Source organism: Styela clava, chromosome 4 (assembly GCF_964204865.1).
Source record: "Styela clava chromosome 4, kaStyClav1.hap1.2, whole genome shotgun sequence".
Classification (NCBI taxonomy): Eukaryota; Metazoa; Chordata; class Ascidiacea; order Stolidobranchia; family Styelidae; genus Styela; species Styela clava.
The window spans coordinates 25,185,391-25,213,152 of record NC_135253.1 but is presented as its reverse complement, the minus strand read 5'-3'; the positions used below and the strand labels follow the sequence as shown (position 1 = coordinate 25,213,152).

The window sequence follows — 27,762 nt, the reverse complement described above, 5'->3', positions numbered from 1 at the left end:
ACGTCCATGCATTCATTCTCTGTCAACGTAATGGGTTGCAAAACGTACGAACTCACGTGAAAATTTGACGCAAGTTACGGGTCAAAGAGTCACTGATCTATAAGTGTTATTGAGCAGTGTAATAACTTCTTTCCAAAACTAAAATAATAATCGACTTTTTCAATGACTCGCTGAGATTTTACTATCAAAAATTGCATCAAACTATTTAACGCGCAGTTAAAATATTTAACATGCAATATTAGGTAAATATTTTGTTGCCCAATTTTTTTTTTATTTTAATTATTTATTTTGCAACTTCAATGCGATGAATACTGGAGTAAATAAGCTTTAATTAAGATCCTAAGAATTTGTTCAACTACAACGATAGTACATGACAGATTCCGGAGTATTGTTGAGTGCGATTGAATTGGTAAATTCCACTCTGATAGGAAGCACACTTACTACAGCGCAACTATACATCAGTCAGCCTACGTCGGAATTGTCATCAGACGCACAGAGCGTCACTTCACGCGCATGGTGATATCACAATCATAGAAACGTGGAATAACGCAACGTAAAGTAGTGAACATATATGGAATAACTTGAAAGAAACGTTTTGGAATTTATAAATGACCATGGCCTGTGTCAATGTCCGACAATGACAAAGCAAAATATGAACAGGAGAAATAAAGCGACAATTTCTAATACTATGCGATTATCGCCCCGCCATTTATGATCTGTTGTTTGTTTTTAATTTGTATAAACAGAGGCGTAGCCATGAATTTTCAAAAGGGGGGAGGGAGGGTTCTTAAATTACTAATTTCCAGTTTAGACCGTAACAGCTAGAGAGGCCGCGGTCTTGAGGGTCTAAAAAATGGTGGGCAATTTTTAAACCATTACAATTAGAAAATTACCTCATTGTGAATCTCTACATCAGCGATGAGATATTTCCCATATTAGCATTGCCAAGCCACCAATTACGGACAAGTCCAATGCAAAAGAATTCGCGACCCAAGCAGGTGATTTGTAGCCATTGTAACTTGCTCTTTGAAATTCCCCCGTTTGTCACCTATGACACGTCTTACGCACAGCTAGTTTGAAAAGAATCCAAATAAAGGCAAAATAAGGAAAAGTGTATCAATTCATCTGCACAAGATATGTGCAAAGGTCGGTGGAAAGTGCACGTGTGTCGTTACATCAAGTACCTCAAATTGCGCGTCTTACGTCGTTTGTTGAGCGTTGAATCCAGCTGTATATGCCGGTTTCGTGGAAACAAGCGTGTTGGCGATTCCTAAATGTTTTGCAATATTTTTTAAAATACGGTAGAGTAGCGTGTACTTTACTATTGCTTTTTGCGTCTGTGTTGATGCACGGATAGAAAGAATAGCCGCATTGAGGGTTCCTAACTCATCTTAATTTTACAAATTTTTACATTTAAACCACGAGCCCGGGAAATTGAGGTGTGACTTATTCTAACAACACAGTGCGAGCAAACCCATCGATTGCAATAGTGTATTTTCTTTAAACCATATATATCAAGTTTGATTTGAAAAACTCTGTTTATAAATATCTTTCTATCCCCTGAAAGATATCTTCGATCCGCTAAGCATTTTGCAAAGCCCTGTATCAAAACAAGGGTACGACTTTATAAAACTCTTTGTTTGTAGTGACCTATGATATTGGTAATCTTCACTAAATTTATTGTCGTATCAGTGCACCGATTCGCAACCAGTGGGCCATGGCTCACCACTGGCTACAGAAACATTTTCAGGTTTCATTAAAAGTTCTTAGAGTTTTTGATAAATTTGGTTCCATTCATATTTTTATTGGTAAATCTTGATTGTAGTAGCAATGAATGATGATGCTGTTTCTGCTACTGAGTGGTGATTTTCATTCTAATTATTGCTCAAAGCAAATTGCATACTTTGGAGTCGGTTGGGAAACCAACCAATCGCTATGTAGACCGTCGCGTTAACATTACAAGCATACACCTTTTACATACGCCAGATCGGCTCTTGATTTGCCACATCACTATGAGCAATGTTTCCATATTTAACATCATAGTAAGGCAGAAAGCAGTATCCAAACTTTTTATGACGTCATATACGTGGGACGCAGAAACACAGGTGCTATAGACCGGCGTTGTTCGAAATCTATAAATGTCTGATGAACACCGTGTTTCAGTCAGTAGTTGAACAATATCCGACTGAGAATTTACGAAATTGGCTTATAGTTATTGGGTTTAGTTTTGAATTGAGTACAATGTTGAGCGGAGAGTAGTAAGTTGGATTTAACTAGAGTGTCATTTATGGCCTAGTAGTTAAGTGTTATTGAACACATTTGTATAAAAATTGCGTGCATGGAATAACTAACCCAAAAGATTTCTGTTCGTTTAAATTCAGTGGCTTCTTGCTTTCAATTCTAACATCGCTGCTCAATAACCAAAGTTTATTTCGCTTCTTCCTTCACCCTGATATACCATAGTTAGCTATAGCATTTAAGACTACGATACAGGTAAAAAACGGAGCATTTTGCCATGCCCATTTTAAATAGGCTCGCTCATTGGTGTAGATATTGAGCGGGTCAGTCAGTGTATTGCATCCACAGAGATCACAGATATTGTTTCGGCTATTCAGCTCCGGTCGGTTATAAATATAAAATGAACCTAATAGATCATAACACTGGGGGCGTATAACTCATAAGATTAGACGGCAGCTGATTAAATAACTTAAAATTTCCATTTAAACAAATCGATTTTATATATCTCAGGAAACAAAGACAGATTATTAAAATACCAGAGTCTATTATTATTAGGCAAACAAATCGATTCGTGCCATATTAGCGACAAGAAACCACCTACAAATTTGAGCTTTTTTTCTGATCTTCAAGATTAAAATCTTAGATATAGATTGTAATACACACAGGTACACTGAGTAAAATTGAACCTTTGAATTAGAATGATAGCTTAGTTTAGGACAGAAAATTACTGACATCCTTGCAGTGATGTTAGTCAGGGCGACTTAGATTATGAGTGGTGCGAATAAGCAGAGATTTTGGGGAAAAAGGAAGCACAACCGCTGCTAGAAAACAATGAAAGTTGCCCGCGTTTCGAATTTCAATATACTTGTGTCATCAATATATCATTCCAAGATGGAGTTTTTTAGTCTAGAAATTCGGAATGTTTGTTACATCGCTTTTGTAAGGACGGTTGTGTGTTATTTATGCTCAACATCAATACATCTGGTGATGATAAGGTGCTCCCGAAGTATTCGTACCAAGATGGCGCACAACCTGAACATAGTATGTGTACCAGGTTGAGTTGTTCAGGTTGTGCGTCATTTTGGTACGAATACATCCGGAGCGCCGATGATTACGAGCTGTTTAAGTATAGATATGTCAATTATACTTGAGAAAGAGGAGTGTCTAAACCAGATGGGCGATGGTACGCGGTAAGAATGAGCGTCACAATATGAGAAATCCACGACATAAAGTTATTTGATATTTCATTATATTCGTCACATTGGTTTGATTGTATCGTCATACTATAACTCTATGGCATCATACTTCAGGAAAAGACATTTCAAGACACAGGAATTTACCATATTTACATAATAGTAGTGACGTGTCTATATTGATGACGTCACTGTAACCAACCCCAGATCAACTGTTCGTTTGATTATAATTATAGTGGCGCAATATTGAAACTAGCGCAATTTGCGGCAACTTTGACCTTTCGTGTCGCTACGTCAACATCCAACTCTATATTTAAATTTCGTGCTATGGTTAATTTGAAGAAGGATTAAGAAATGTCGAAACGGAATATCAAAAACTAATGTAAAATAAGACATCTTTGTCACTACTTTTAGAAATTGAATCGAAGTTCCCCTTTGAACCACTTATCGCAACCTCTTATCGGTACTTTAACTTCGCAAAGGAAAAGTTAAAAATAAAAAAGTAATGAACTCGCAACGATTGACGCTTTTTGATTAAAATTCCGTGCATCACTCAATTACCTTCTATTCTAGATTAATAAACATCTTTTGCAAGCCAAATACGATATTATGCATTAATATAACCTTTATTGAGGCCATATTGAACCCACGCGTCTTCTCCATCAAGTATGAAATGACATTTACTAACGACGATGGCATTTCCCGCGCTTTGTACGACCTTACCTGCGGCTCATTATGACGCAATAAACAATTTACAATCTGTGTAACAATAGCCATTCATGAATTTTATTGCATATTCTAGCAAATGAGACAGGTATGTGACAAGCATGGACCGATCATAATGGATTCTATATCCTTCATTTTATGCTTGGCCGGTTGGTTCAGGTTATACCTATTCATTACAGTTGAACTTGCTCAAATGAAAATAAGCTTGCGAGATCTCGAGGCGATATGTAGACGATTTGCGGTTGTTTATATACAGCCAACGGTAAAGGAACTACGCAATGCGGGGAGAAAGTTTCAGATTTGAATCGCAATATATATTCTAGGAATAGGTCAGCAGAACTACGAATAACATATTTTGCTTGTTTAAGGCTTTTTTCTGGTCAGAAGGGTGCTTGAAAAACTCAAATCAAATCGGGGTAGACGTAATCGATTGCATATGAGATTTTGTGTCGCTTGTCCAGTGCCTTGTTCGGAACGAAGATTTGAAGTATAGCATATGATTAATCGTAACTTCAACCATCTGGACGTATCTCGCATAATCAATCGCATATTAGATTCTGTGAAAGTTATATTTTGACTCCATGACTAATGAAAAGCGAGCCATCCTGTGACAGGCTGTAACATAACACCTAACATGACTAAACCTTACTATATCTACTGGTATATTGTTGGCAATGCGGTCGAAAGGAAGCGGGGAAGTTGTTACTATGAGCAGACACTTTCGGGGCTTTTTCGTTAGGAGTCAGACCTGTGTGAAAAGTTCGAATGTGATAACTTAGTAAGCTTAAGTTATGTTTTTCCAGAGCCAGAACATAGAAATAAGGTAAGACATGCTTTTTCAGAAGTAAGAAGCACACTTCGATATAGATTTTCGGGACTTTTTCGTTAGAAGTCAGTGTTTACTAAAAAAGCGCAAAATTTACAGCCATGTGTGGCCTTCCCTTGCGCAGTCTGGAGTTCGGAAAATTACAAATTAAAGTGCCAATCGCTTAATTAAACGCATAAAAATAAGTAATATTTGCCAGGGATGGAAGATACATCGATAAGCCGTGTCTAGGTTCAATTCTTAATGTAATTGTCTAGTAAAAGGAAATTACTGGTGGAAATAATCTTTTTTTGTGCGCAGTTGCATCGAAGTAAAGTCAAAAATGCTTTTACACTTTTTAAGAATGCAAACGAACGCGTTTACCTTAGAATGCTGCAAAACTATTGATCTCAAGTCATATTATACGGACAAACATCAATCACATGTAATCGATCAAAATGAATGTTGGACAGTAATTATGTAGAATTTCAATGATGTTTGGCCTAAAATCGAAATGCTAAATGTGCCAGCAGTTTTTCGTTAAAATGTCAATGAGATGCAGATGCTACTGGGCCAGGGCAATTATTAGAAAATAACGATACATATATTGTTAGCTTCTCACCAATTACTCGAGAAATTCAGTGTTTTCGGGTCATTTCGTGCAATGTTTAAAATAACTATGAAAACAGTGTGATGTAATGTAAGACGACGAATTAAAGATTGTAACGTTGTGAACTCTCGTTTGCACGCAAAATTTTTGTCTGTGTTAACCGCGACCCTAGAACAGGGCGAGCATGTGTCATGCATGTTATTGTAAAATAATCAATTTACTATCATTCATTTCCAGAAAAAAAAATTTTACGATTTTTTCGGGGTTGGATAAAACCATTAAAATGACGTCAGATTTTTAGATTTTGATAAATCGATGGAATTTACTTTGGATAATTAGGTTTTGTCTGCCTTGTGAAACTGATGATGAATTATTAATGCCTATGCACTTTCGGTAATGGTTGTGGTGGTAGGAGCAACAAAACTATACCCGGTTCACTCCGGTTCGCATGAATTATTTCCACATAGATATCAGGATAGTCTGGAAGGGTAACAGTGAGAAAATCACTAACCGTTATACCAGTACTTGGAAAAATAGCGTTTTACGGGTGGTTTGATAGAGTAAATGAAAACAATATAACGGTTATACCGATAGTTTGGAACGATACCAGTGGAAAATAGTAAAACGGTTAGAAAAATAGTTTGCAAGAGTAACGGTTGGTAGAAATGAATGTAAAACGGTTAAAAGAATGGTTTGAATGGTAACGGCTGAAAAGAATAAAAGTAAAACGGTTATAACGATAGTTTGGGTAATAGTTAATAATACTAATAACAACAGGTATAACAGTAATTTGGAAAGGTAACGTTTAACAATGTTGTAATTACCCGGTACAATGGTAGTTTAGAAGAATAATGGTAAAAATATTAATAACGGTTATACTGTTGGTTTGAAATAGTAACTGTAGAATAAAAACCAAACTCATTTCTATGCTATATGATACTTAGATCGAAAGATATGACACGCCGATTAACCGGAAATCCACGAAATACGAGACATCGAGTGCTTTCCAAAAATAATTTATTTCGGCACAGAACGTGACAGCTGGTTATTATGTCTTATCGAAACCATCTCTGAATTGTTGCATAAACTTAAAATTCAAATTAATTTGTTTGCAAAAGAAAAAATTCTGAATCACGAATTGAAAATCCAAAGTGTTATTACTCATAATAACTTGCATAAATAACGCATGTTAGCGAGACTAAAACATAAGAATAAAAATTCAATCTAGGGCGCTTCAGAAGTATGTGTACCAATATGGAGGTAACTAATTTTGTTCGCCTACGTTATCACGGTAACCTATTTTACATCAAGTTGTGTAAAGGGACTGAATCCTATGGGCAGGGGGTATATTCACTTGGCTAACACAGACAGTCCCCGAACTTGTAATAGAACTAAAATAAGGAATATCGGAATAAAATTATGGCCTGGTACACATATTACGGGAGAATCTAGTGCAGTGGCGAGAAGTGAGAGTTGCTTTTGCAAGGCTGATATTATTTTAGGTAACGCGTAACTGAAATACCGTTTCTTTCTCTCTGGTTTCACAGTTTTATATGGAATTGAGCAGAGGTATGCAGTATTGTTTGAGATTTATTTTAATGATTTGGTGAGCTTCACTTCGAACCCTGTAAAGCCACTGGTGCATAGAAAGCTACTATATTTGAAATAACCTTTCTTTCAAGGTTGCCTATATTACATCTTGGGTTTATTCTAAATTTGAATTGTCTTATTGTTAGCATATTGACCAAGCTATACTGGAGAGGTAGAATTAAATGTTGGTTTGAGTTATTGTTTTCTTTATATATTGCGAATAAGTAAGGCTTTATAATGAACGTCGCACCTGATTGGCACTGCACTAATGTGGCTGTCTTAAAAATCAAACCTGCTGTCGTTATGACCCGATAATTTTCCACAGAAGAGATTTTTAAAATTCAAATAAAAAGTAATAGTGTTGCGAGTGCCACATTAACCTTGGCAAGAAATCGTGATATTAAACAAGTAAAATTGCTGCTTTTTTCTTATAGTATATTTGATAAATATTTTTTGTTTCAGATATTACTAAACTAACGTCACAGAACTTAGAATTAATTATCTACAAAAGCGCGGGAAAACATCGAAACTCTTACGCAAACGAAACGATATAAAAAGCGCGGGAAAATGAATCACCTTCTAAATATACTTCTGGTTGTGTCACTTGTTCGAGCATCGCCTTCACCTCAGGTTGTCGGGATCAAAAATATTCCAAGGCCGACAACCCCGCAGCCGAAATTTCCTATCGATCCGCCTAAGTCGATAAACATGGTGGTGAGTAGCTGTTTGTTTTTCATATTTGTTGGGAGATCAGAGCTAGAGAAAGCTCATGTACTATTTGTTGCAAATTCGTTCGGAGAAAAATGAATTACAGAATATTCCGACAAGTTAAGGTTCCAAAAAACTCCTAATATTGAACAGAGTTTAGATTTGACATGATTAGTCGAATAATACATATTGTTTCAACGGTAGGAGTGAACTGGGGATTGGCCAATAGGTTAGGCCCACGAAAATGTGTGTTTTTACGGGATTGCAACTCCAGTCAGATACTGGTTTATACGAAAGAAATTTGAACCAACCGTACTGGGGCTATTTTTGGCTTTTTTTCACTTGTAATATCTGCTTCCCAAGAAATATCTAACATATCACACCATGATTAAGAACTTTGAATGTTTGCATAGACTCGGATTCGAACTGGATACACCCGCACAGCAATGGGGTCACAGGTCAGTTAGAGTGGGACCACAATGCTAGAATGCATAAATTGTTTGATCATAAGATAATTTGGAATTTACTATTCAAAATAACGCAATAAAACCACTGTAATGATAAACAGGGGGGAATGAGTGTTAAAAGTCCCCGGAAAGGGATCAATAGTCACAAAAGGTTAATATAAAAAATAAGTAATTAACTATGTTTCAATATTTAACAGGCGAGAAATGGTTTGATAACGAGTGCCGATTCCCATGTATGGAATTCAATCATATCGAGACTTCTACAGTTGAGACGTGGAGTAAAAATAAGAAACGTTATTTCGATTAAATTTGACGACACTCCCCCTCCACCCCCCAGCACTACACGAGCAACAACAACAACAACAACAGCCAGAGTCGGAAGTGGGGCCAGATTTTTAGGCTTCAGACAAGCTATACCCCCACCCGGCCTTGATTCAGCCATTTCTAAACGTCCTAGTTCGACCCCAACAGCTCGAGCTCTGATCTCATCGCAGAAGATTCCCATCACTGGCGATATAGGAGCTTGCAGCACAATTGTAAAATCAGTAAGTGTTTCATTCCTCACAAAAGCATTACTGCGAAGATAAGTGTCCCGTTTTTATTTGAGTTTTCTTTCTAAAATCAAGGCCGCATTATCTCACTTTGAAGTGGAATTAGTACTGACAGAAAAGTTAAAATTGTCAATTTCTGATAGAACATTTGCAAGATACCACTGTCGCGTTATCAGCTATATAGATTTTAATACCGTTTGCTCTGAGCAACTTAAAAAAGCGAGAGCGATAAAAGAGTTACTAATGATGTGTAAAAAGATTTGCGCATAACAGAGTTACTAACGACTAGTTTGCGACCCACTTTTATTGCCCTTTTTTTTCTGTGCGACCCACAATGAAATGTTCATGTATGAGAAAATTAACAATGTATCCCTATGCAATTAACTAATAATGTAAACGCAACCGACTGGTTAGGAAACGCTGTTTTAGATCTTCTCTTCGGGCCATTCTGTGTACAAGCCAGTCGACACATTACAACACTAATATAATATTTTTCTTTAAAGGCCGAACGAATCAACGAAGGATATTTATATTTTCCAAGAGGAAGTGCGAACCGGAAAGTAACTCTGTATCAAGCACTTGTAAGTATTTAAAGCCTTAGCGACATCAACAACATTTTTTGAATGCATATTTGCTTGTTTTATGTAGTGTGACAGAACGTATACTGACTTTAGCGAGTAGAAATCACAGTAGGAAAAATATACGAGATGCGATTTTAGCAGTTGAGTATATTTACTGCTGTGGGCAAGATATCCAAATTACTGCAAAGTTACTAAAATGGTTTATTCTCTATAATTGAATTGGAACTAGTAGACTTCCAGAGATTAGTAGAGATATCTTGATGTATAAATTCTATATTATTTTCATTCATTATTCGTATAAAATGTTGAATATTCTTCATGAAGACTAGAAGCATTGACAAACTCATATTCTTTTTAACATTCATGAAACTAATATAAAATAACAGTAAAATTACTCATATTTCACATTAATCAAACTTCAATCTAATCTTTCAGGCCACGAGAGACATAGAGTGCAGATTCTCGAACCCTCCTCAAGGGTCTGGCAACGAGGAATGTGTGGTGGTTGGCTATCCGCATGGTGCATGGGTGAGAGCAACACAGGCTGACATGGCCCATCATAACAGAGAAAATTGTTTTGCGATTGCTAACTCATCGGACATGCAGTGTTGGGACTATATTATTGTACCTGGATATTGCGTACTGAAGAAAAATAGATGAAAAATTCGTAACTGCGATCGCCTAAATTATCATCGATAATGACTTATAACGCGAATACGGGTTTATGGGTTAAAGTAGAAGTAATTTCAATGAGCAATATAACGAACCGACATCGTGAATTTGTACAAAATATTGTCAATTATTTTTCTAAATCAGAGTGATATCAGACATAAGCAGATGCTTACATGGTCGCTTATAAAAAAAAAGTCGCTCCAATTTATATATTTTTTTGAAAAAGTTATTTTCATTTGACCTATTGGCTCATAAAACCAATCCTATTAGCTTCATTGTGATATATGAATCGGGTATCGGCCTCCGATACTTGGTCCTCCTCGTCAAGTCCAAACTTATTACAACCGCCTTATTTGGAGAGAATATTTAGGAAAATATCTCAAAATTGGTATTTTTAAAAACTTGTATTTATCCAATATTACGTGTTTATTTGACGCGGTAATAAGTTGAACAAAGTTTAAATAAAAATATCCCATTTGACATTGACTATTTATACCGATTGCGGGAAACTCCCCTCCTCAGCAACTTTTGCCACAACCACGCCACACTGGCACATATATAGCATTAATGCATCTTTTATTTTCAAACATAACTTATTATACGTACTATCTGCACAGTTATTATCTTTATTTATTTCTTATTTACCCAGAGTTGATTACCACTGTACTATATTCATGTGTTTATTAGCGCGAACGCTTAATTTTTGCGGTCTTATGAAATCTGATCTATGAGTTTCCAAAAAATGTTTTGCAATGAATACTTGTTGTAACAAATCCCCGTGAGTCTTATAATTCGAATACCGAATATCAAGTGCGCCTGAATTTATCAAAATTGTATACTGCATGACACCTTTATTTGGAATCATACAAAAAACAATTTCACGTCTTCAAATTGTTTCATCGATTTGGTGAATATATTTTAATCGTCGTGACTTTTTGAACAAACCAACAAATTTTGAAATGAAAATAACTTGAAGTTTTTTTGGAACAAAAAATTAGCTTATTAAACAATAGAAATTACGAATGTGTTAGTAGAGCAAAAATGCGAAAGCATTTTATAAATAAAATATGTTCCAGATTATTAAACAGTTTACCACTATAACAGAATTTATATTTCATTTGTATCAAATTGTTAAATATATTGAATATTATGAGCTATATTTATTATTTATAATCGGAATATTTTTCATCTTTGTGAACTCAACGTTGCATTTTTTAATAAATTAAATACATTTCAGAATATCTATGTCTGATTAACTGTTAGTTAGGGTCGGGTCCACAACTTCACTCAAAGTGCGCTCTACGCATTCGTACTTGCTATACCAAAGATGGGCAAAGTTTCCGAATCACGGGCCAAAGATTTTGCCCGCCTAGACTGGCGGGCCATGTGAATGTGACGTAAAAAGTTACATTTTATGCACAATATTTACAGTGTTACAAAAGCAAAAGTGGAAAACAAAAAAAAAGATTAAATTTAATCGCAATCTTAACAAATTTCTTGATTCATTTTTAACTGAAACATCAAAATTAGATTTCAGTTTGGTTGTGGCAGCATCAGGCGGGCCAGATTGAATTACCTAACGGGCCGGATTCGATCCGAGAGCCATAATTTGCCCATGTCAGTGCTAAGACAGTGTAAGAGCAACAAATACCGCAAGTTTAGTAATTTCTCAGTTATCAATGGCTTCTTGCACATAGTTCAGAGAAAAAAGAGAAGTCGGGATTTAGATCTAACACACAATTTCGTTTCAGAAACCGAAAAGGCAAACGTTTAAGATTGGATCAATTCCAAGCACTTAGCTATTCGATTTTTGCGCATCATCTTGTTTGAACAGAAAAAAAATAATTTTTTGCAGTTTCGGTTTTTTACTATTTGGCTAAAATTACTTGCTATTTTTCTCCAAGAAAAGTGGCGCACTGACGCCGAAAATTATGAATTAGGTGAAAACGACAAATTTACTTTGGAAACTGAAAATACCGAAACTCATTTGCTGCATATCTCTACTGTGGTGTATTGATTTGGGTCTAAAAAATCTTGGTGACAAGAAATACACAAGTGTCGAACTCGATATGGGATGAAAAAGAAAAATTCGAAATCGAAAAAGCCAGCAGTTTCAAGATCTTTACGCAGCGAAGATAACAGGATAGTAATTACCCGTGACGTACTAGGCTATCTTATCACAAATTGAACAAAGTAAAAATAAAAAACATAGTTATGCTTGGAAACCTTATAAGATACAATACAACAATTCAACGTTTATTTTCAAAGCGTGAGATTACTAATAAGTAGAAAAAAGTAAAAAATTTATTGTTCATTTCGAGCTCTGCGTGTCATCGCGTGACAAATACTCGTTGTCTCGAAACATCGTGATGTGATTAATTCGAATCTCATATAATTTTAGATCGGAAAGTTATTTTTAAAACCTCGTGGCTGTTACGATGAATTCGGCTTCGTTCCAGATTTTACTTTTTCAAGATCTCTCGACGCCCACTTGTGGATATTTTGAGAGATTTAAATAAACAAAAATATTATTATGACGAACGGGGAAATCGTGAATGTAAAACTTTTTTGAACGATCGAGACCAGAGGTGCGCCATGTGAGTGTGACGTAGAAAGTTGCATTTTATGAACAATATTTACAGTGTTACAAAACCAAAAGTGGAAAACAATAAGCCTCATTAAAATTTGGTTTTAGTTTGATCGTGGCAGCATCAGAGCATCAGGCGGGCCAGATTGAATCAACCAATGGGCCTGATTTGGCCCGCGGGTTGTAGTTTGCCCATGCCAGATCTAGACGCCAAAAAGTCGATTTGGAATAATTCTTTAATATGAGGTTTTTATTCCTCCATTCCGTACTGGACGGACACTGATATGTATGAAGAAAGCTACTACTTTGCCCCCAAGGAGCGGAATGCCACCGAATTTATTACACTATGGAGTGGCGGGTATATTTAACCTGCCCCCGCGATGGTCCAAGTCCAAAACTTTGACAACTGGGCCATTCAGCCTACATGAATAAATTTTATATCAGGCTCATTTATTGCGCAAAGCTATAGGGGACTTCCTACGTTGATCCAAAGAATTGTCAAGTCACAAGGTCCGGCTATTAACGAAGAAATGGTCATGTGGAAACTATGAAACTTGATTAATATAGGTTTATAATTATGGATATTACCTAAATCGGGGGATTTTATAAACAAAACACTTGATTTTCTCTTAAAGTAGAGACTAAATATAGTAAAACAAACAAACAATGAGATCAGAAATTAGGTAATGTCTCTGGAAATAACTAAGGAGAATTGAAGTTATAATTTCGTAATTCCAGAGACACCATTTAAAGGGGAAAATAGCAAGTTATGGGGGAAGACAAAAAAAGCAATGTGAAAATACATGAGTGAATTAGAAGAACGACCACTGTGCTAGGATTACTAACTTCGTTTTTTATACGGCGCATTTAATGACTTTTGTTCCGAACAAGGCACTGAAGCCACTGGTATCGTATCTGGTGTAGTAATTTTCAGTACAATATCGTCTACCCGATCAAATTTTGAGAAAGAACAAGAAAGAACGACAATCTATCATCTGACAATAGTATTTAAACACAAACACTGGCTCTGAACAAAATTTTACGAAACGAATTTTATTGAAAATATTGGAGAAAGCTAGCGAGGTTGGCAAGCGAATATTCTTTGGTGAACCGAAATTTAGAGAAAGACAAAATTATGACGTTATTAATTAGTAATAATTGCTTTTATAAGGTAGGTGCTAAGAAGTACTAGGGATTGAAACAAGACAAAATCAAAGTATGAGCCTTTTTTAATATAAGGGCAACTAATCAATGCGACATTTGCATTTTATGTTTCTTACAAATACAATAAGTTTCACAAAGGGAATGCTCCTTGAAAAAAAAAACATGGAAAAATTTAGCAAGAAAAGAAAGCGGGTATTTCTATGGATATCTGCTATTTGCTAATGTAGAGAGTATTGGCCAACCTTTGCATTAGCGAGAAGTGAAAGCCGGATATCCTGTTGTTGCACCAATCAAATATGGATGCATCATAAATCACGTGATTTGATATGCATGACTAGTTTTGCATTGTCACGAATACCAAGCATAATAATTTATTAGCGTAATTAATATTGGTGTACTCTATGACGTCATCCAACGCTACAAAGTGCGTGAATTGTCTATTTCAATGTTTAGTTTAATTGACAATTGATTTAAATTAATTAGTTTTTTTATGAATGACGCAATTAAACAATCAAATTTTGTAAAGATAATGATTTTATTTTGTTGTGTCATAATTATAAAATAAGAGGTAACAGTTAAATTCAGAAAATAGGTTTGTGTCGTCACACATTATTTCAGAAGCATGTTACACATAAACAGACGACAGAAAATATCGCTGCGGGCGAAATATTTGATGAATGTGAATGACAGGTCGACGTATTTTGGCGAAAAAATCTGACGAGCAGATATGGATATAAAAGCCACATTGGTGTGTCTGTGTCGTTGTCAGAGATTCAAAGCTAAGACAAGGTAGATGAGAAGGGACGGATAATAAAAAGTAAGAGTGTCAACTTCTCGTTGAGTATAGAATTGCACGGAAATTTTGTTTTGGTTCTGATCAAGCATCTGAAATATTCGCTTTTAATTGATCTTTCAACTTCAGACTGAGGTCTTCAAATAACGAGCGTTTCGTTTCGGACCAATTTATGCGTTGAAGCCGAATTCCGAATTTAATTTGTGGAATTACTGCTAAGATTCCAGGTCTTTCATGAACAAGTTTGCTCTCAGGACCCTAAGTTTGAGTCGAACTTCAAATTTGATTTTCAAGTCGATACGAAATTTGGATTTTCGCGTCGAACTCAGTGTTCAGGCTTAATAAAAATCAGCACGCTTGCAATTCCGAGCGAACAGCTAAATGCGGTTTGCATTCATGTATACGCTCTGAACGTCGGCATTTCAACGCTATGTTGGTACTCTTTCTCTGCCAAGCGGTTGCCATGCCTTTTTACAAGCCTTTCCCCATATTCGCTTAGTACAAAGACCCAGACCAGCACCTACTGATATGCAGAGAACAACACGTGAACCTATTTTTGGACCAGTCATCTATATCTTTCACTTAACGGCAACTGTTTTCTGCTTTTCATTTATTTGATCAAAAACGGATTTCAAAAATGGGAACTATTGAATTATTGCAGTGCATTACAACTTACGAAAATTTGAAGTATACGATGATAACTTTTTAAAATAAATTTCAGTTTTTGACGTTCTCTGAAATAAATAGACTTTAATGGTAATTTTCTCAATAAAGTCAAGTAGTTCGAGTGGAATCTCAAGAGCAAAACACGAATTATTGAAAAAGCGTTTAGTATTAGTGGAAAACTAAATTTGGCTCTGAATTTTGAGGTGTTGCTCTATAAACAACAGTCAGATGTCACTTAAGGACTCGGGAATTTTTAATTTCTCAAGAATAGCTGGAAGGTATAAATGTGTGAATATAAGTCACATTGCCGTATTCTCGCCGTGATACAGACCTTAGTGACTGTCGGTGATAAGGTGACAAGATATTGATTCAGATTCGAATTTGTATTGTTAGCCTAATAGCCAAAAAATACTGGAATGTATAAATAGTCATGATTGGTTTAATATTAATGAAATCTTAAAGAAAGTAATAAAAATTAAAGGAAACTCGCTCTAATTTTATATGGGCTAGCTTTCGTCTATTGTTATATTCGCTATGACTCTTCCAGTTAACACCAAATTAAAACAACAGAAATTCAACAGGATTTATTTGCCAGGTTTCTATGATTAGATTTTATATCGACATATATCTAGCACCAACAAAACACGCGCGCATGACAGGTAAAACGTAGTGGCCGCACAGTCTCAATCAATGCTCCTTTCTCTTATGCATGGCTTAGTTGTTTCGCGTTGTATGCAACTGTTTGCATTGCAGGCGAACACCATACCCATCACCTCACCAAGGGTGAAATAAATTGGGTTGGTGATGCCGAACCCAAAAGACATCTATATTTTCAAGATATAGTAGCTGTTAACAAACAAATGTTGCTTATACAATGCCTTGCTCAGAGTGGAAGGCTTATAAATGCGATATGAATTAAACAAGTATGGAAAACATATAATAAAAAATTGATTGTGACAAAATGCGCATTCATAACCATAATAGCTCAGTGAATTATGAAAATGATCGCCGTCTTTGAAGTTGGTGTCGCATTACAGAGTATTATAAACCATAAGCCACGAAATAGATGGCAATTAAGGCATGTTCAACATAATATTACTTGTAATTCATGTAATTCACCAGAAAAGTGCAATTTGGGAAATTGTTCGGCGCCGTCGTGTCACCTTGTGGCTCATATGTAACAAGGTTTTGTGCAAAACATTCTTAATTAGCTGAAGAAATTTTAATTAAATATTTTATTGTAACTAATTATTCGTATTTTGCAGACAAGTATTATCTCAGTATCGATTCGTGAAGCTAAACGTGCATCGACTTCCTTGTTATTGGCAAATCAGAGATAAATTATCATTAGTGCCAAACGAAAGTTTTGATGCCTCAGACAGATTTTACAGCTTTGCGTATAATACAAATGTATTTCTGTAACTTTTCGTCTGAACGAAGACAGACTTTCTCAGGGAAACAGTTTACAGTAGACAGGTATGCTTGTCTGGAGAAGTCTGACATTGGCCAGACGAAACGTTACAGAAATAGATTTGTTTTAATGCGCAGCAAGATAGATGGATCGCTTGGGATAGTTATCTTTAATCTTGCTACAGCATCCTTGCATTATGAGCATACGAATCTGCATTGAATAGGACGCATTGAAAGGGAATAACTAGTCAGTTGGTATGTAGAATTGTAAGAGGACGCAGGAACTTCCCCCAACAGTAGAGGACATAAAAATGTTACGGAAATACATTTGTGTCAGTGTGTAGCAAAACTCTTGAAATATTCGCCTATCGACTAACATAATATATAATATATTTCAGCTTCAGAATCGTAAAATACAAATTATTTACTATATTTCACGAAGATCAAACCTACAACAATGGAAGGAATAAAATTTCTCGTTTTCGTCACTGCCTACGTCACTGTAACTGTAGCAACGCCCGTCTCAGTTTATAAATTTCCTGCGGGACCTCACACCACGAATATTCCGACTACGTCATCTCCGAAAAACGCTTGTCCAACTAAGCCCTGTACAAGAACTTCTACTGATATTTAACGATATGTAAGAATTACTGTTTTTGGAGCAATCTACAAGGCATTGCCTATAAAATGTATCATACCATGACGCCCTGATGTGTAACCTACAATGTCATAACCGCTAAGACTAACGCTTTACCAGCCAGGACATCCCACCTACTGACTTTATGGACTTCTACCCGGTTAATACATTATATCTATATTTTAAGATTCAAGATTGAAACAAGACGAGTCGTGGAATACGGAGACACGCCACCAGAGGAGACAGAGAACTGGGATGGCGACAATAAGAAAGGAATGACTCTGACAATGATCGAGGACGTGATGCCCATGGCTGTGCAGCCTGACAAAGGTGGGTGATGATCCTATGGATTGGTTCAGTCAAAAAATAAGCCAATGAATTTACTATTCTTATCCACTATTGACTTAGAAATATCAAATCAAATAGAACGCAAGTCCAGAATCTTAAAATAAGCCAAAAATTTACTATTTTATTCACCTCTGAGTTCAGGAATATTAAATCGAACGCAAACCAGAATCGAATTGATTCGATAAACTGGACGGACCCAGAACCGTAAAAAAAGAATGCAGATAATCATGCGTCGGTGGGGAGCGCGTGTTTTCCACTTGTATAAAGGCTTGCCCTATTTTACGGACCATAGGTGGACTCTAAATCTTTTTTATCCTCAAACATCGTTTGCCTTATAAGACACTTTCCTTCCTAGAATCCGAATATTCATACCATAATGCGCTAAGACCAATAAAAACTCCTGTGCGTTTTATTATAATACCAGTCTGGTTATTCGGAAATTACCCCCCAACCACCACCCCCTCCCTTTAATTTTTATCGATTCTAAATATTGAATCATCTGCTCAGTCAAGATACTAACATAAATATGAATTGGTATTACAAATCTAGTGAGGTCCGGGTCGCAGCAGCGAATCATCGGCGGAATGTCAAAACAGAGAACTATTCTACCGATATTTGTGAACGGACCTCGATCAGTGAAGGCTTCTGAGATTGTTGTTGGGGATGTTGGGATGTGCAAAACACAATATACGGTAAGGATATTTTATATAGTGTAGTGAATTTAATCATAAGCAATACCGGTACAGATTTATGTTCATACGCTTAGAGAGAAATTTTTTGTCCCGGGTTGGTGGACGAAGGACACCCAGCTCTAGCATGCTAAGCCAACATAGATGAGTCCTACGCTGTAACAACAAAGTCACGGCACTCGCCATTGATTCGAATTTCGCCAAACATCGCAATTTCTGTGTAATGGCCAACCAGTGTTAAACAATGAATCAAAGTGCTATCGGTGCGACGCCCTTCACACAAAATTTAGCATTACTAGAGTTAACTTGATAAAATCCAGCTACCCTTCCATAAAGTAGACACACAGATAAACAACTAATTTTTATAATCCAACTCTTACTTCGCAGGTCGAACAAGTTCACTCAGCCCTACTGATGCGAACACCCGAAGCACCGAAGGCAACATTGGCTCATCCGATTGTAAGTTGAAAGTGAACAGTTAAATGACTTTATTGCACTAAAAAGCATTCTTTTAGAATATGATGAGTCATATTTTGTACAAGCGGGCCTCTTTTCAAATAGTTTCTGACCCCGGTCTGCTGGGAATTCATATTTTATGTCTCAAACGGCATTATGTTTATTTTTTTATTTTGTGCGTGTTTCCTGCTATAAGGGTGATTTATCTCAATTTTAGACCTCGTATAGAACAGTATGGAATACCTGCTGTATCGTAAATAAAGAAGTATTTTCAATACCGTTGGGATATAAAGCCCAACAGTTGTCTTCTATGTCTGAAACAACATTACATTTAAACTTTAATCCCGGCATATTTTTTGTGATGTTGATATGTATAATCCCTACGTTTGTAACCGGCTTCCTGCTAACTCCGGGTTTATTTCTGTAAATATGTCACATGTTCCAACGCCGTCTAGTGATGATACACACAGAACTTTTTCGTCACGAGGTGGCGCTATTATTCAAAACAATGACCACAATAACTGCTAAAATAGGACAGTGGAAAAAAAGTAGTTTGAATCGCGCAACCCGGACTGTAAGTGAACAGCATTTCATCAGAATATTACGTCTGACAACTGTAAATCATTCTTATTCGAACCTAATTTATTCCTTTCTTTCCAGCCCGCCACAATTGGAAGTTGTAGGTTCAAGAATCCCCCGAACGGGTCCGGGTCTTTGGAAGGGAGGTGCGTTCTCGCAGCACAGGCCCATATAGCATGGATACTCGTCCCCGAAGAGAACGCAAAAGATTTTGAAAACTGTCTCGATATTCCGGGAGTTTCATCGCTAAAGAAATGCTCGGATTGGATAATCGTTGGAGGGCGTTGCGTCTTTGAAACAAAAATGTGATTGGTAAAACTGTGTACATTATGATAAATTCATTATGTGTTTTTTGGTCTCTATTTTTTGTAAAGTTCAAACTTTACTCTAAACGCGAATTATAACTTTCTTTCATGCATTAGCGAATATATATGTGATTAAGATATTGAATACTATTCATGATATAATCCGGCCCACCGAGGACTTGATTTTCCCACATTCGGCCCAGAAGTTGCCAACCCTTGGTCTAAGTCCTACTTTAATTTAGCAGTATTAAAAAACTATACTGTATTCAAAGGTTCAAAAGAATGGTATGCGAACGCGTAATCATAAAAATAGAGTATAGTTTACTTTTAGTTCTGAATATTTAGAATAATGTTGTGTGTGCATCTGATAGTTTACGTTTAATTTTCCCCGCATTGTTAGGGACTCCATATTTCCATCAAAACTTTGATTCGCCATTTGAATTTGCGGTAACACTTTTATATGACAATACGAGAAAACATTTTAATATGAAATTCGTGTTCACATATTCGGACATTGCTTTATTGCTTCATATTTCAACACCCCCTCTCTCATTCTAAATCTAAATCCTTCTTATTCGTGCAGAAATGTAACACCATGGCATTGAAACCTATCTACTTGTAAAAAATATAAATCTGCGAGACTGTTCCATGTTTGCTTTAAGGCGTTATTGCTGGAGTTATTTTTAAATGTAAAATAAAATATTGTTTTTTAAAACTTTGCGTGGATATAGTTATGAGATTGATTGGGTATGACTGCAGGAATGAAAACTAGAAAGCATATCATTGGTATTGATATAGATTGTTATTGTACCGCGTTATCACATCTCCAAGCATCCCAGATAGAGCTGCGTAATGGGCTGAGTGAATTAATTGAACCTATTTTAATCCCTTTTTAAATGCCACGTGTTGGTGGGTTCATGAGGCAGGGTGGGTAGGATTAGTTCACCAGTGAGTGTCTGTGATAAAGATTGAGTTTGCAACATGCTACTAAGCCCCGGGAACCTCAGATGGAATTGTGTGAAATGATAAATAAATTCCTGTATTCGGTGTTTCGTATAGGGTTTTCCTACGCTCTCAATTTAAACAAGGCTTCGAGCAAGTAGCCACTGATTCCTAAGAGACAGATGATGTTTAAAAATATACGCGTTGCAGTCTGTACGATTTACCGAATCAGAAAAATATCGGTCTTCCTAAAACCAGCTCTGAATATTCATTTTAACCCCGTGAAGCGCAACAATGACAAAACTGCTTATTGACAGAAGATTCGAACAAAATACTCCCCTCATCGAAAGTAAGTGTCTCTTGTGAAAAAGCTGCGGGGTAGTAGTGAGAGTAGATTTGTGGAATTTGTAACAAAGTCTCGAAAACGGAAAAAAATATTTAGTCATGTATGCAAACGAAGTCATACTAGAAAACAAAATAAAAAACAAACAAACTTAACCCGGCTTTTACTATTATATAAAATATCGACATCATGATACACCAATGTCTTATAGAGCGCCACTAGGTGGCGAAATGGAGTCAATATATAGGGTGGAATCCCAAATTCGACATAGATTGGTGATGGCACGAGAGTTTGCCTCATGATAAAGCCATATTATCGACATTCCTTCCGCCCGTAAGAGATTGAGAATTTCAATCTTTTTGCGACGTTACTACTAAACGAAGGAGGGAGAAGAGATTCGCCAAATATTTAATATATTTGACCTGATCATAATCTGTTTATCAACTCAACCATAAAACAATAGAATTTGATGACGCTGAAAAATCTTAAATGTGATTAAAATTTGGATTCCATTCATAATTGTTTGTTTAGTAAACTCAAACTGCATTGTCTTGAATGATTCGCGTCCAGATCAACGTGAATGATCTCATCTGAACGTTCCCAGAATGAAAACTAATGTGATATATGATTACCTTACGGCTCTTCGCAGGTTTGAATCCCTTGGAGAGATCATTATGTGCCAGAGGATTGCTTGAATACTCGCCTACGTAGGGTTGTTAACGTAACCGTGGTTGGTAACGGCTTCCGCCACCATCAAGTCTATGCATCAATAACTGGCCAACTGATCCCATATCCGACATGGTCTGATAGCCATGTAAAACCCTATCTTGCCACTAGGTGTCGTTTTGGTGAGAAATGCGTAACTGCATTTTTCGTGGCAAACAGTGCGGGAATTTAATAGTAGAACAACAACTATTTGCCCATTTTTATGCCTTGTCAAATAGCAGTAAATATCGACTTGAACGTCACAACCGGTACATATACTTTTGGTTTCTTGCGAAATATTGGAAAAAGTAATTTATTATATACTCTTGCGTCTGTTTCCTACCAGGTTTCCAGGTTTCAGAAAATGTGTATGTTATGCCACTATAAGGTAACACGCTTTACATAAATCTAATACATAACTTTCAAAACATCAAAGTAAGTACTGTGTAAGTGATTTCAACAACAGTGCGTTTTGTGTGTGCATTCGAGATTAGTGTACTTAAATATGTTTATAACTACGTCAAAAAGTGCGTTTCTTAATCTGTGTATATGTGTGAACGTTACGTTAAATGTGCACGTTACCAACAACTGTGTATATCGATGAATGAATACATGAGTGTGCATTTATACATGTTCACATTCTCAATAACAGTGCTTCTTATGAGCACATATAGTTGAGTGTGTGCTTCCGCCAGGCACTTGTCTCATCTAATCTGCACTTCATCGGTAACCTCAATATATACATGTTCAGCATTCAATACATTACACACATCTATTACTTTGATGCGGATGTTGCAGCGACCACAGAAATGTAATGCTGGGTTTGGCATTTAGTTTTGTATAAACTTGAGGTTTCAGCAATTCATAGTACGGCAGATAATGCCTCCAACTTAAGGATGAGAATTTGTTTCCACGCGGATAAATTCGAGTAAACACTCAATGGTATAAATGCAATTTATAGAAATTCCTTGTCTTATAAATTAAGAACGCTGAGGTAAAAATAACATAGGCTACAACATGAAATGCGAAAATGTTTTTCAAATGTCACGTCAATCAGCTCTTGCTGTCGCTTATTGCTACGCTGTATAATAAATTTTCAGCAGCTCATGGAATTTCAATGGTCGCCCGGAATATATTTTACATAGCAATTTTTCGTAGCTTTTAATTAACGCTTTTTAGACCCTCAAATACGGCCTAACTCGACAATTAGAAATTTCAGGCATAGACATCCACATTGGCTGAACTATATCGTTTGCTTAACAGTCAATCATCCATTTACTATAAATAAGCATGATAGCAGTCACTCGCTACGTCATACGTAAAAGTAAATAACAACATCCCAATGACGTCATAGCCCAGTCGCTTAAACTTTCAGGAAATAAATTACATTTGTTAAAATAATAAACAGAGACCGTCGGCCCCGGTTCCAGAGTTTCGGATTCGTTTGTTTGTTTTCTCACTGATAACCGAGAGTGATAAACAACGTGACGCTAACGACGTTTGTATAAGCGATTGATTTATTGCAGCTGCCACCTCTGTGGAAGACGCCATTTGAATTTTGGATGTCGCTTTATAATTTTAGTAAAATAGCCGTATACAGAGAGACCATTCAAATGACAATTAGGGTCATCTATCTACCCCAATTCTTAGCTTATTGTCTATATATAGGGTTACCATATTTTTGTGACTTCAAATCGGGACGCCTCGAAAGACAACGACCCCTTAGCTGTGATTTTATAACTTCACATTTTCTGATTTTACTACATAGCCCTACATTCCTACATTTAAAGCTGTCTCGGCTGTCTTTATTGACCATATTGTTATCGAAATTTCATGCGCATATTCTCTGTCCAAATATCGGGTTCAGTTCGAAAAGTAGGAAGGAATTGACGTTAACGATACCGGTACAAATAATTCGAATTTAGACTAATTAGTATTGGTTTTACATGCGATACGTCTGCCATCAATGGGAATCAGCGGGAAACGAACACCTTCACCTTCAGTAAGTAGACTAGCGCTGCGCTACACAGAAACAACAGTAACGAGAACATGTTTGTGTATTATGCTGGAAAAGCGGAACTTTTGGCTGACTTATCGGGACGGCGGGGCAAAACGCTGAAAAGCGGGACTGTCCCGCCTAAAGCGGGACGTATGGTAAGCCTATCTAAATAGCAGACCAATAGCCCCTCTGCAGAGTGGATGCCGTTCAAATTGCAATTGGGACTAAACATAACTCCCTATTCCAATGACCCTGTATGGAGGAGAAAATTTAAATGACGATTAAGGCCATATATATGCGCCCCTATTCTCTATAAACAGCCCAATAGCCATTTACTGGTAGGAGCCATTCAAGGGGCGATTGTGACATTATATATATAACCACATCTCACAACGATGCTGTTATTGCACAGAACAAGTGTAAGCTAAATTCTCAGATATGCGGGTGCCGCGACATAGTGCACTGAACTGTAAGTACTTTCTCTTTGTTTAATTCCTACTTCCTGGATCCGTATCAGCAAAATGTTCAAGGAAATAGCAAGATCCAGGGTAAAGTATCAGCTCATCTTCAAGTAATGAAATATTAGAATAATTTGGTCTAATAGTTGTGGAGGGTATGACTCGTCACCAACGCATTTTCTAACGAAAACGTCCGTAATTATCAAACACACAATCTAACGTTTGAAGTCACGGGACTTGCTCGTGGAATCGGTAACATCTGGATAACATCAAACATGATAGATAATATAAACAAACTTATCAAAACCTAATCAGATAACCGAGATATCACCATGTGAAGATCTGATTCTAACGATTTCCTACCGATCTACTAAGTTGTCTTTATTCGACTTTTATCTTCAATAAATACATTGAATGACTCACATCCTTCCGAGACAGAATTATAGGTAATTTGTCTTCTATGACGCTTATTCACGCCATTTCTTGGAAAAATGCCTGTAAAAGCAGACACTGATATGTAATGAACTGATATTTTGGATGTTTTTACTTCTCCAGCATTGCCTACTAAATTTATTGCACCCTGGGTTCATTGAAGGCATGCGGTTGAATCGAGGAGGTGTAACCTACTCGGGGCGCATCCAGGGAGTTGGAAATAGGAAATGTAAGAAGAGAATTTTAACTCGGCTTCCGGCTGGACCCGTTAGCTGTTCCGGTCTGACTTGACAGTCAGAAATTTCAGAACCCCCCCCCCCCCCCCTTTCAAAATTATTGTCTACGCCACAATACAGTCTACGCTACGATAACAATACAGTTTAAGCTTTAACTGTAATCACGTCGAGAGATTGAAAAGTCTGAGAAGCTGTGTGTTTGGATGACCGTACATTTGAACCCATACATTTCAAACACTGTTTCAAAGTAAAAGCCTTTCCTTTTGTTTGTTGTTGTTTATATCCCGAGATGTGCAGAACGAATCGTTACAAGACGGAATTAGATATCTTAACCATATCTTCCTACATATTTGACATATGACAACTGTTTTGATAAATTTCGGATGATGATACCGTGATAGATTTAGGTTCTCTAAAAATAGGTGTTTCTTACATACCGTTAGATATCAGTGGCGACCAGTTCGGAGCGAACAGCCTAAATAAGCGTCCAATAATATTCCCTTCTGTCACTATTAGCAGGTTGTTCTATCGGCGAATAATTTTATCTACACGAGAGAAATATCGGAATCCCGCTGACTTTGGTTTGAGGAAAACTTGGCAGAAATCTATATCATGGACGGTAGATTCGTGCAACACTACAGCGTGAGGTCTTCCGTAGCATTCCAATCTCCAATAGATATCATTTAGCTCATTTCCTTTAATTTAGCGAAAAAGACTTAATTTGAGTGGCTGACCCCTGACCACACATGTGTAGGCGACGGATCTCACGTTATGGCAAGACGGCGCTCAGTGTTGCAGGAGACGAGTAATGGGAATGCACGGTTATCATGATCGACAAACAACGAAGATAAATACAATTCATCATCCGCACGAGATCAAATAAAATGTTTGAATGCGGCGTTTATTGTGGTAAAATGAGTGGAGAGCATTGACTCACCGTCTTAACCGCTGTGGTTTTCAATTAATGACGAATTTATACAGAGTAATCTTTGACTAAGACAGTCTTGCAAGATACGAGTAACGGCGGATAATAAACCCTCACGGCACATAAAACAAAGTGGCGTGCGTGCAGTCGTGCGTGGTTTGCCCAAGCAAATGAAATGTTTAATTGTGTTTCCAGTGAATGGGGAGCATTGACTGTCTCATAGGCTGCTGATTCCAATTAATAAAGAAATGGAATTACAGAATCTTTGATTGATGTGGTGGCGCGAGGAAACAATAGTTCGCTTGTAGTTGACTTGAAAGAGTTTGATGTTCTTGGAACATCTTGCATGTTCTGTACTGTCAAATACTTTGATATAGTGTTGGACAGATTTGGAATTAGGAATATTGGAGTATTTCTTGCTCCGCACAGCCTGCTCAAATTTCTGAGCTTTTGTCTAATGTAGTGGACATATTGTAATATAAAATAATGGTAATATGATTCAGTCAACAGTTTATTGCTTGTATTTACCCAAAACAACTTTACACATCTTAGACTATGTCCAATTATATGCGCGTTTAGTGCTACACAAACCTTGCCAGCTTCAGTAAAATATATTTCACAAACCGTAACACCAACATAATAGGTTTCAAATGAATAACCACATAGTTAAGTCTTGAACCTGCGATACACAGAATATCCCGCGAAAACTATTCCTAATTTAATCACTAATTAGAAATGCGAATTAAGACTGATGCAGGAGCAGAGCGACGCCTGTCACAAACGCCATAGCCAAATTAAATTTTTAATCTGTTCGGGCAACTTTCTCCGCCAATCTTGTGAGCATTCTTAGCTAAAGTGCGTACCATTGAAGACATTGAAAATTCAAAATGCCTAATGCTTGGCCATTGCATCACGCACGCTTATCCATTCAACCTAGGATACACACAAGTATTCCACGAAATCGATTCCCAAATCTGATCACTAATTAGAACCGTGATTCCCGACTGATGTGGAACGCCGCGACGCCTGTCGCAATTAATTTATTTTTAATTACATATTAGGAGATTGGTTGATTGGTTAACCGCTTCAATGCTTAGAAATACCAACGGTTATTATCCGCAACAGTTCTTTCATTCATTATTTCTTGGAACGAGGATCAAAAGGCTTTATAAGGGTATGCGCTCCGAACAAGTCTCTTATTGGTAATTAGACACACATTTACAGGGTAATATTGCATGTTTGGTTTGGTAAAAGATTTCCGCGCCTTTCCCTCCAAATAGCACTCGGTATAAGAGATTCAATAGACAAGTGAAGATCTACTGTTCTTGGAAAGTTCGTTCCGCCATTGCGTGCCCAATTTCTCACGTCTTTCGTGAAATGGTCTACAATGCCGAACCAGAAAGACTCAGCTACTCCCAAAATATTGACTCTTCACCTATCAGTGGAAGTTTGCATTCAGCTTTGATAAGAGTGAAAAACCTCGAATAAATATTCATATGGGGTGTACTTGGGTATTGAGCACTAAACTGCAAGTCTATTCTCCTTGCTCCTCCTTCTCTCACAAATATACTTGCTATTAATTGGAAAGAGATTATGTTATTTGTAAAAATTCATACATTATAATTGTTCTTTACCGCGCCGTGAATGATCGTACAGGACCGTGCTAGGACTGAAGTTGTGAAAACATGGTATAAATAATTTTGAAATAGTCGAACAATATATCGAAGCCTGTATCACGCTTCCTTTTGCAAACGGGCGTGGCCGACAAAACAACAAAAAAAAACTCTGAAAAATTTGATGACTAGTATGATGTCATACATTCTTTTTTGCTGAATCGTGGAAAATAGTTGAACAAACTGAAACCAGCGGTTAAAAACAATACCACGCATCTATTTGTTTAATAATAATACATCACGAACAATGCATTAATTTTCAAAAACACGATCT

General features: G+C 36.8%; 3 protein-coding genes across 10 annotated transcripts in view; 2 read left to right on the top strand and 1 right to left on the bottom strand.

The window, feature by feature from the left end:
• LOC120325661 (otoferlin-like) overlaps positions 1-27,762 on the bottom strand; it is a 166,990-nt gene that overhangs the window by 31,215 nt on the left and 108,013 nt on the right. The gene's annotated exons all lie outside the window — the stretch shown is intronic.
• Positions 7,610-11,382, top strand: LOC120325670 (uncharacterized). Its single transcript, XM_039391764.2, has 4 exons — positions 7,610-7,876; positions 8,535-8,882; positions 9,392-9,469; positions 9,905-11,382. The coding sequence occupies exons 1-4, from the start codon at positions 7,730-7,732 to the stop codon at positions 10,127-10,129; spliced, it is 798 nt and encodes a 265-aa protein (XP_039247698.2). The 5' UTR covers positions 7,610-7,729; the 3' UTR covers positions 10,130-11,382.
• LOC120325669 (uncharacterized) lies at positions 17,561-19,916 on the top strand. The gene is made up of 4 exons (XM_078112218.1): positions 17,561-17,728; positions 18,296-18,438; positions 18,823-18,894; positions 19,552-19,916. The coding sequence occupies exons 1-4, from the start codon at positions 17,674-17,676 to the stop codon at positions 19,777-19,779; spliced, it is 498 nt and encodes a 165-aa protein (XP_077968344.1). The 5' UTR covers positions 17,561-17,673; the 3' UTR covers positions 19,780-19,916.

Coding starts and splice junctions, on each gene's coding strand:
- LOC120325670 (XM_039391764.2), top strand. CDS start 7,730: ATGAATCACCTTCTAAATATACTTCTGGTTGTGTCACTTGTTCGAGCA. Junction 8,883..9,391: donor GCAGCACAATTGTAAAATCA/GTAAGTGTTTCA, acceptor TTTTCTTTAAAG/GCCGAACGAATCAACGAAGG. Junction 9,470..9,904: donor TAACTCTGTATCAAGCACTT/GTAAGTATTTAA, acceptor CTAATCTTTCAG/GCCACGAGAGACATAGAGTG.
- LOC120325669 (XM_078112218.1), top strand. CDS start 17,674: ATGACTCTGACAATGATCGAGGACGTGATGCCCATGGCTGTGCAGCCT. Junction 18,439..18,822: donor TGTGCAAAACACAATATACG/GTAAGGATATTT, acceptor CTTACTTCGCAG/GTCGAACAAGTTCACTCAGC. Junction 18,895..19,551: donor CAACATTGGCTCATCCGATT/GTAAGTTGAAAG, acceptor CTTTCTTTCCAG/CCCGCCACAATTGGAAGTTG.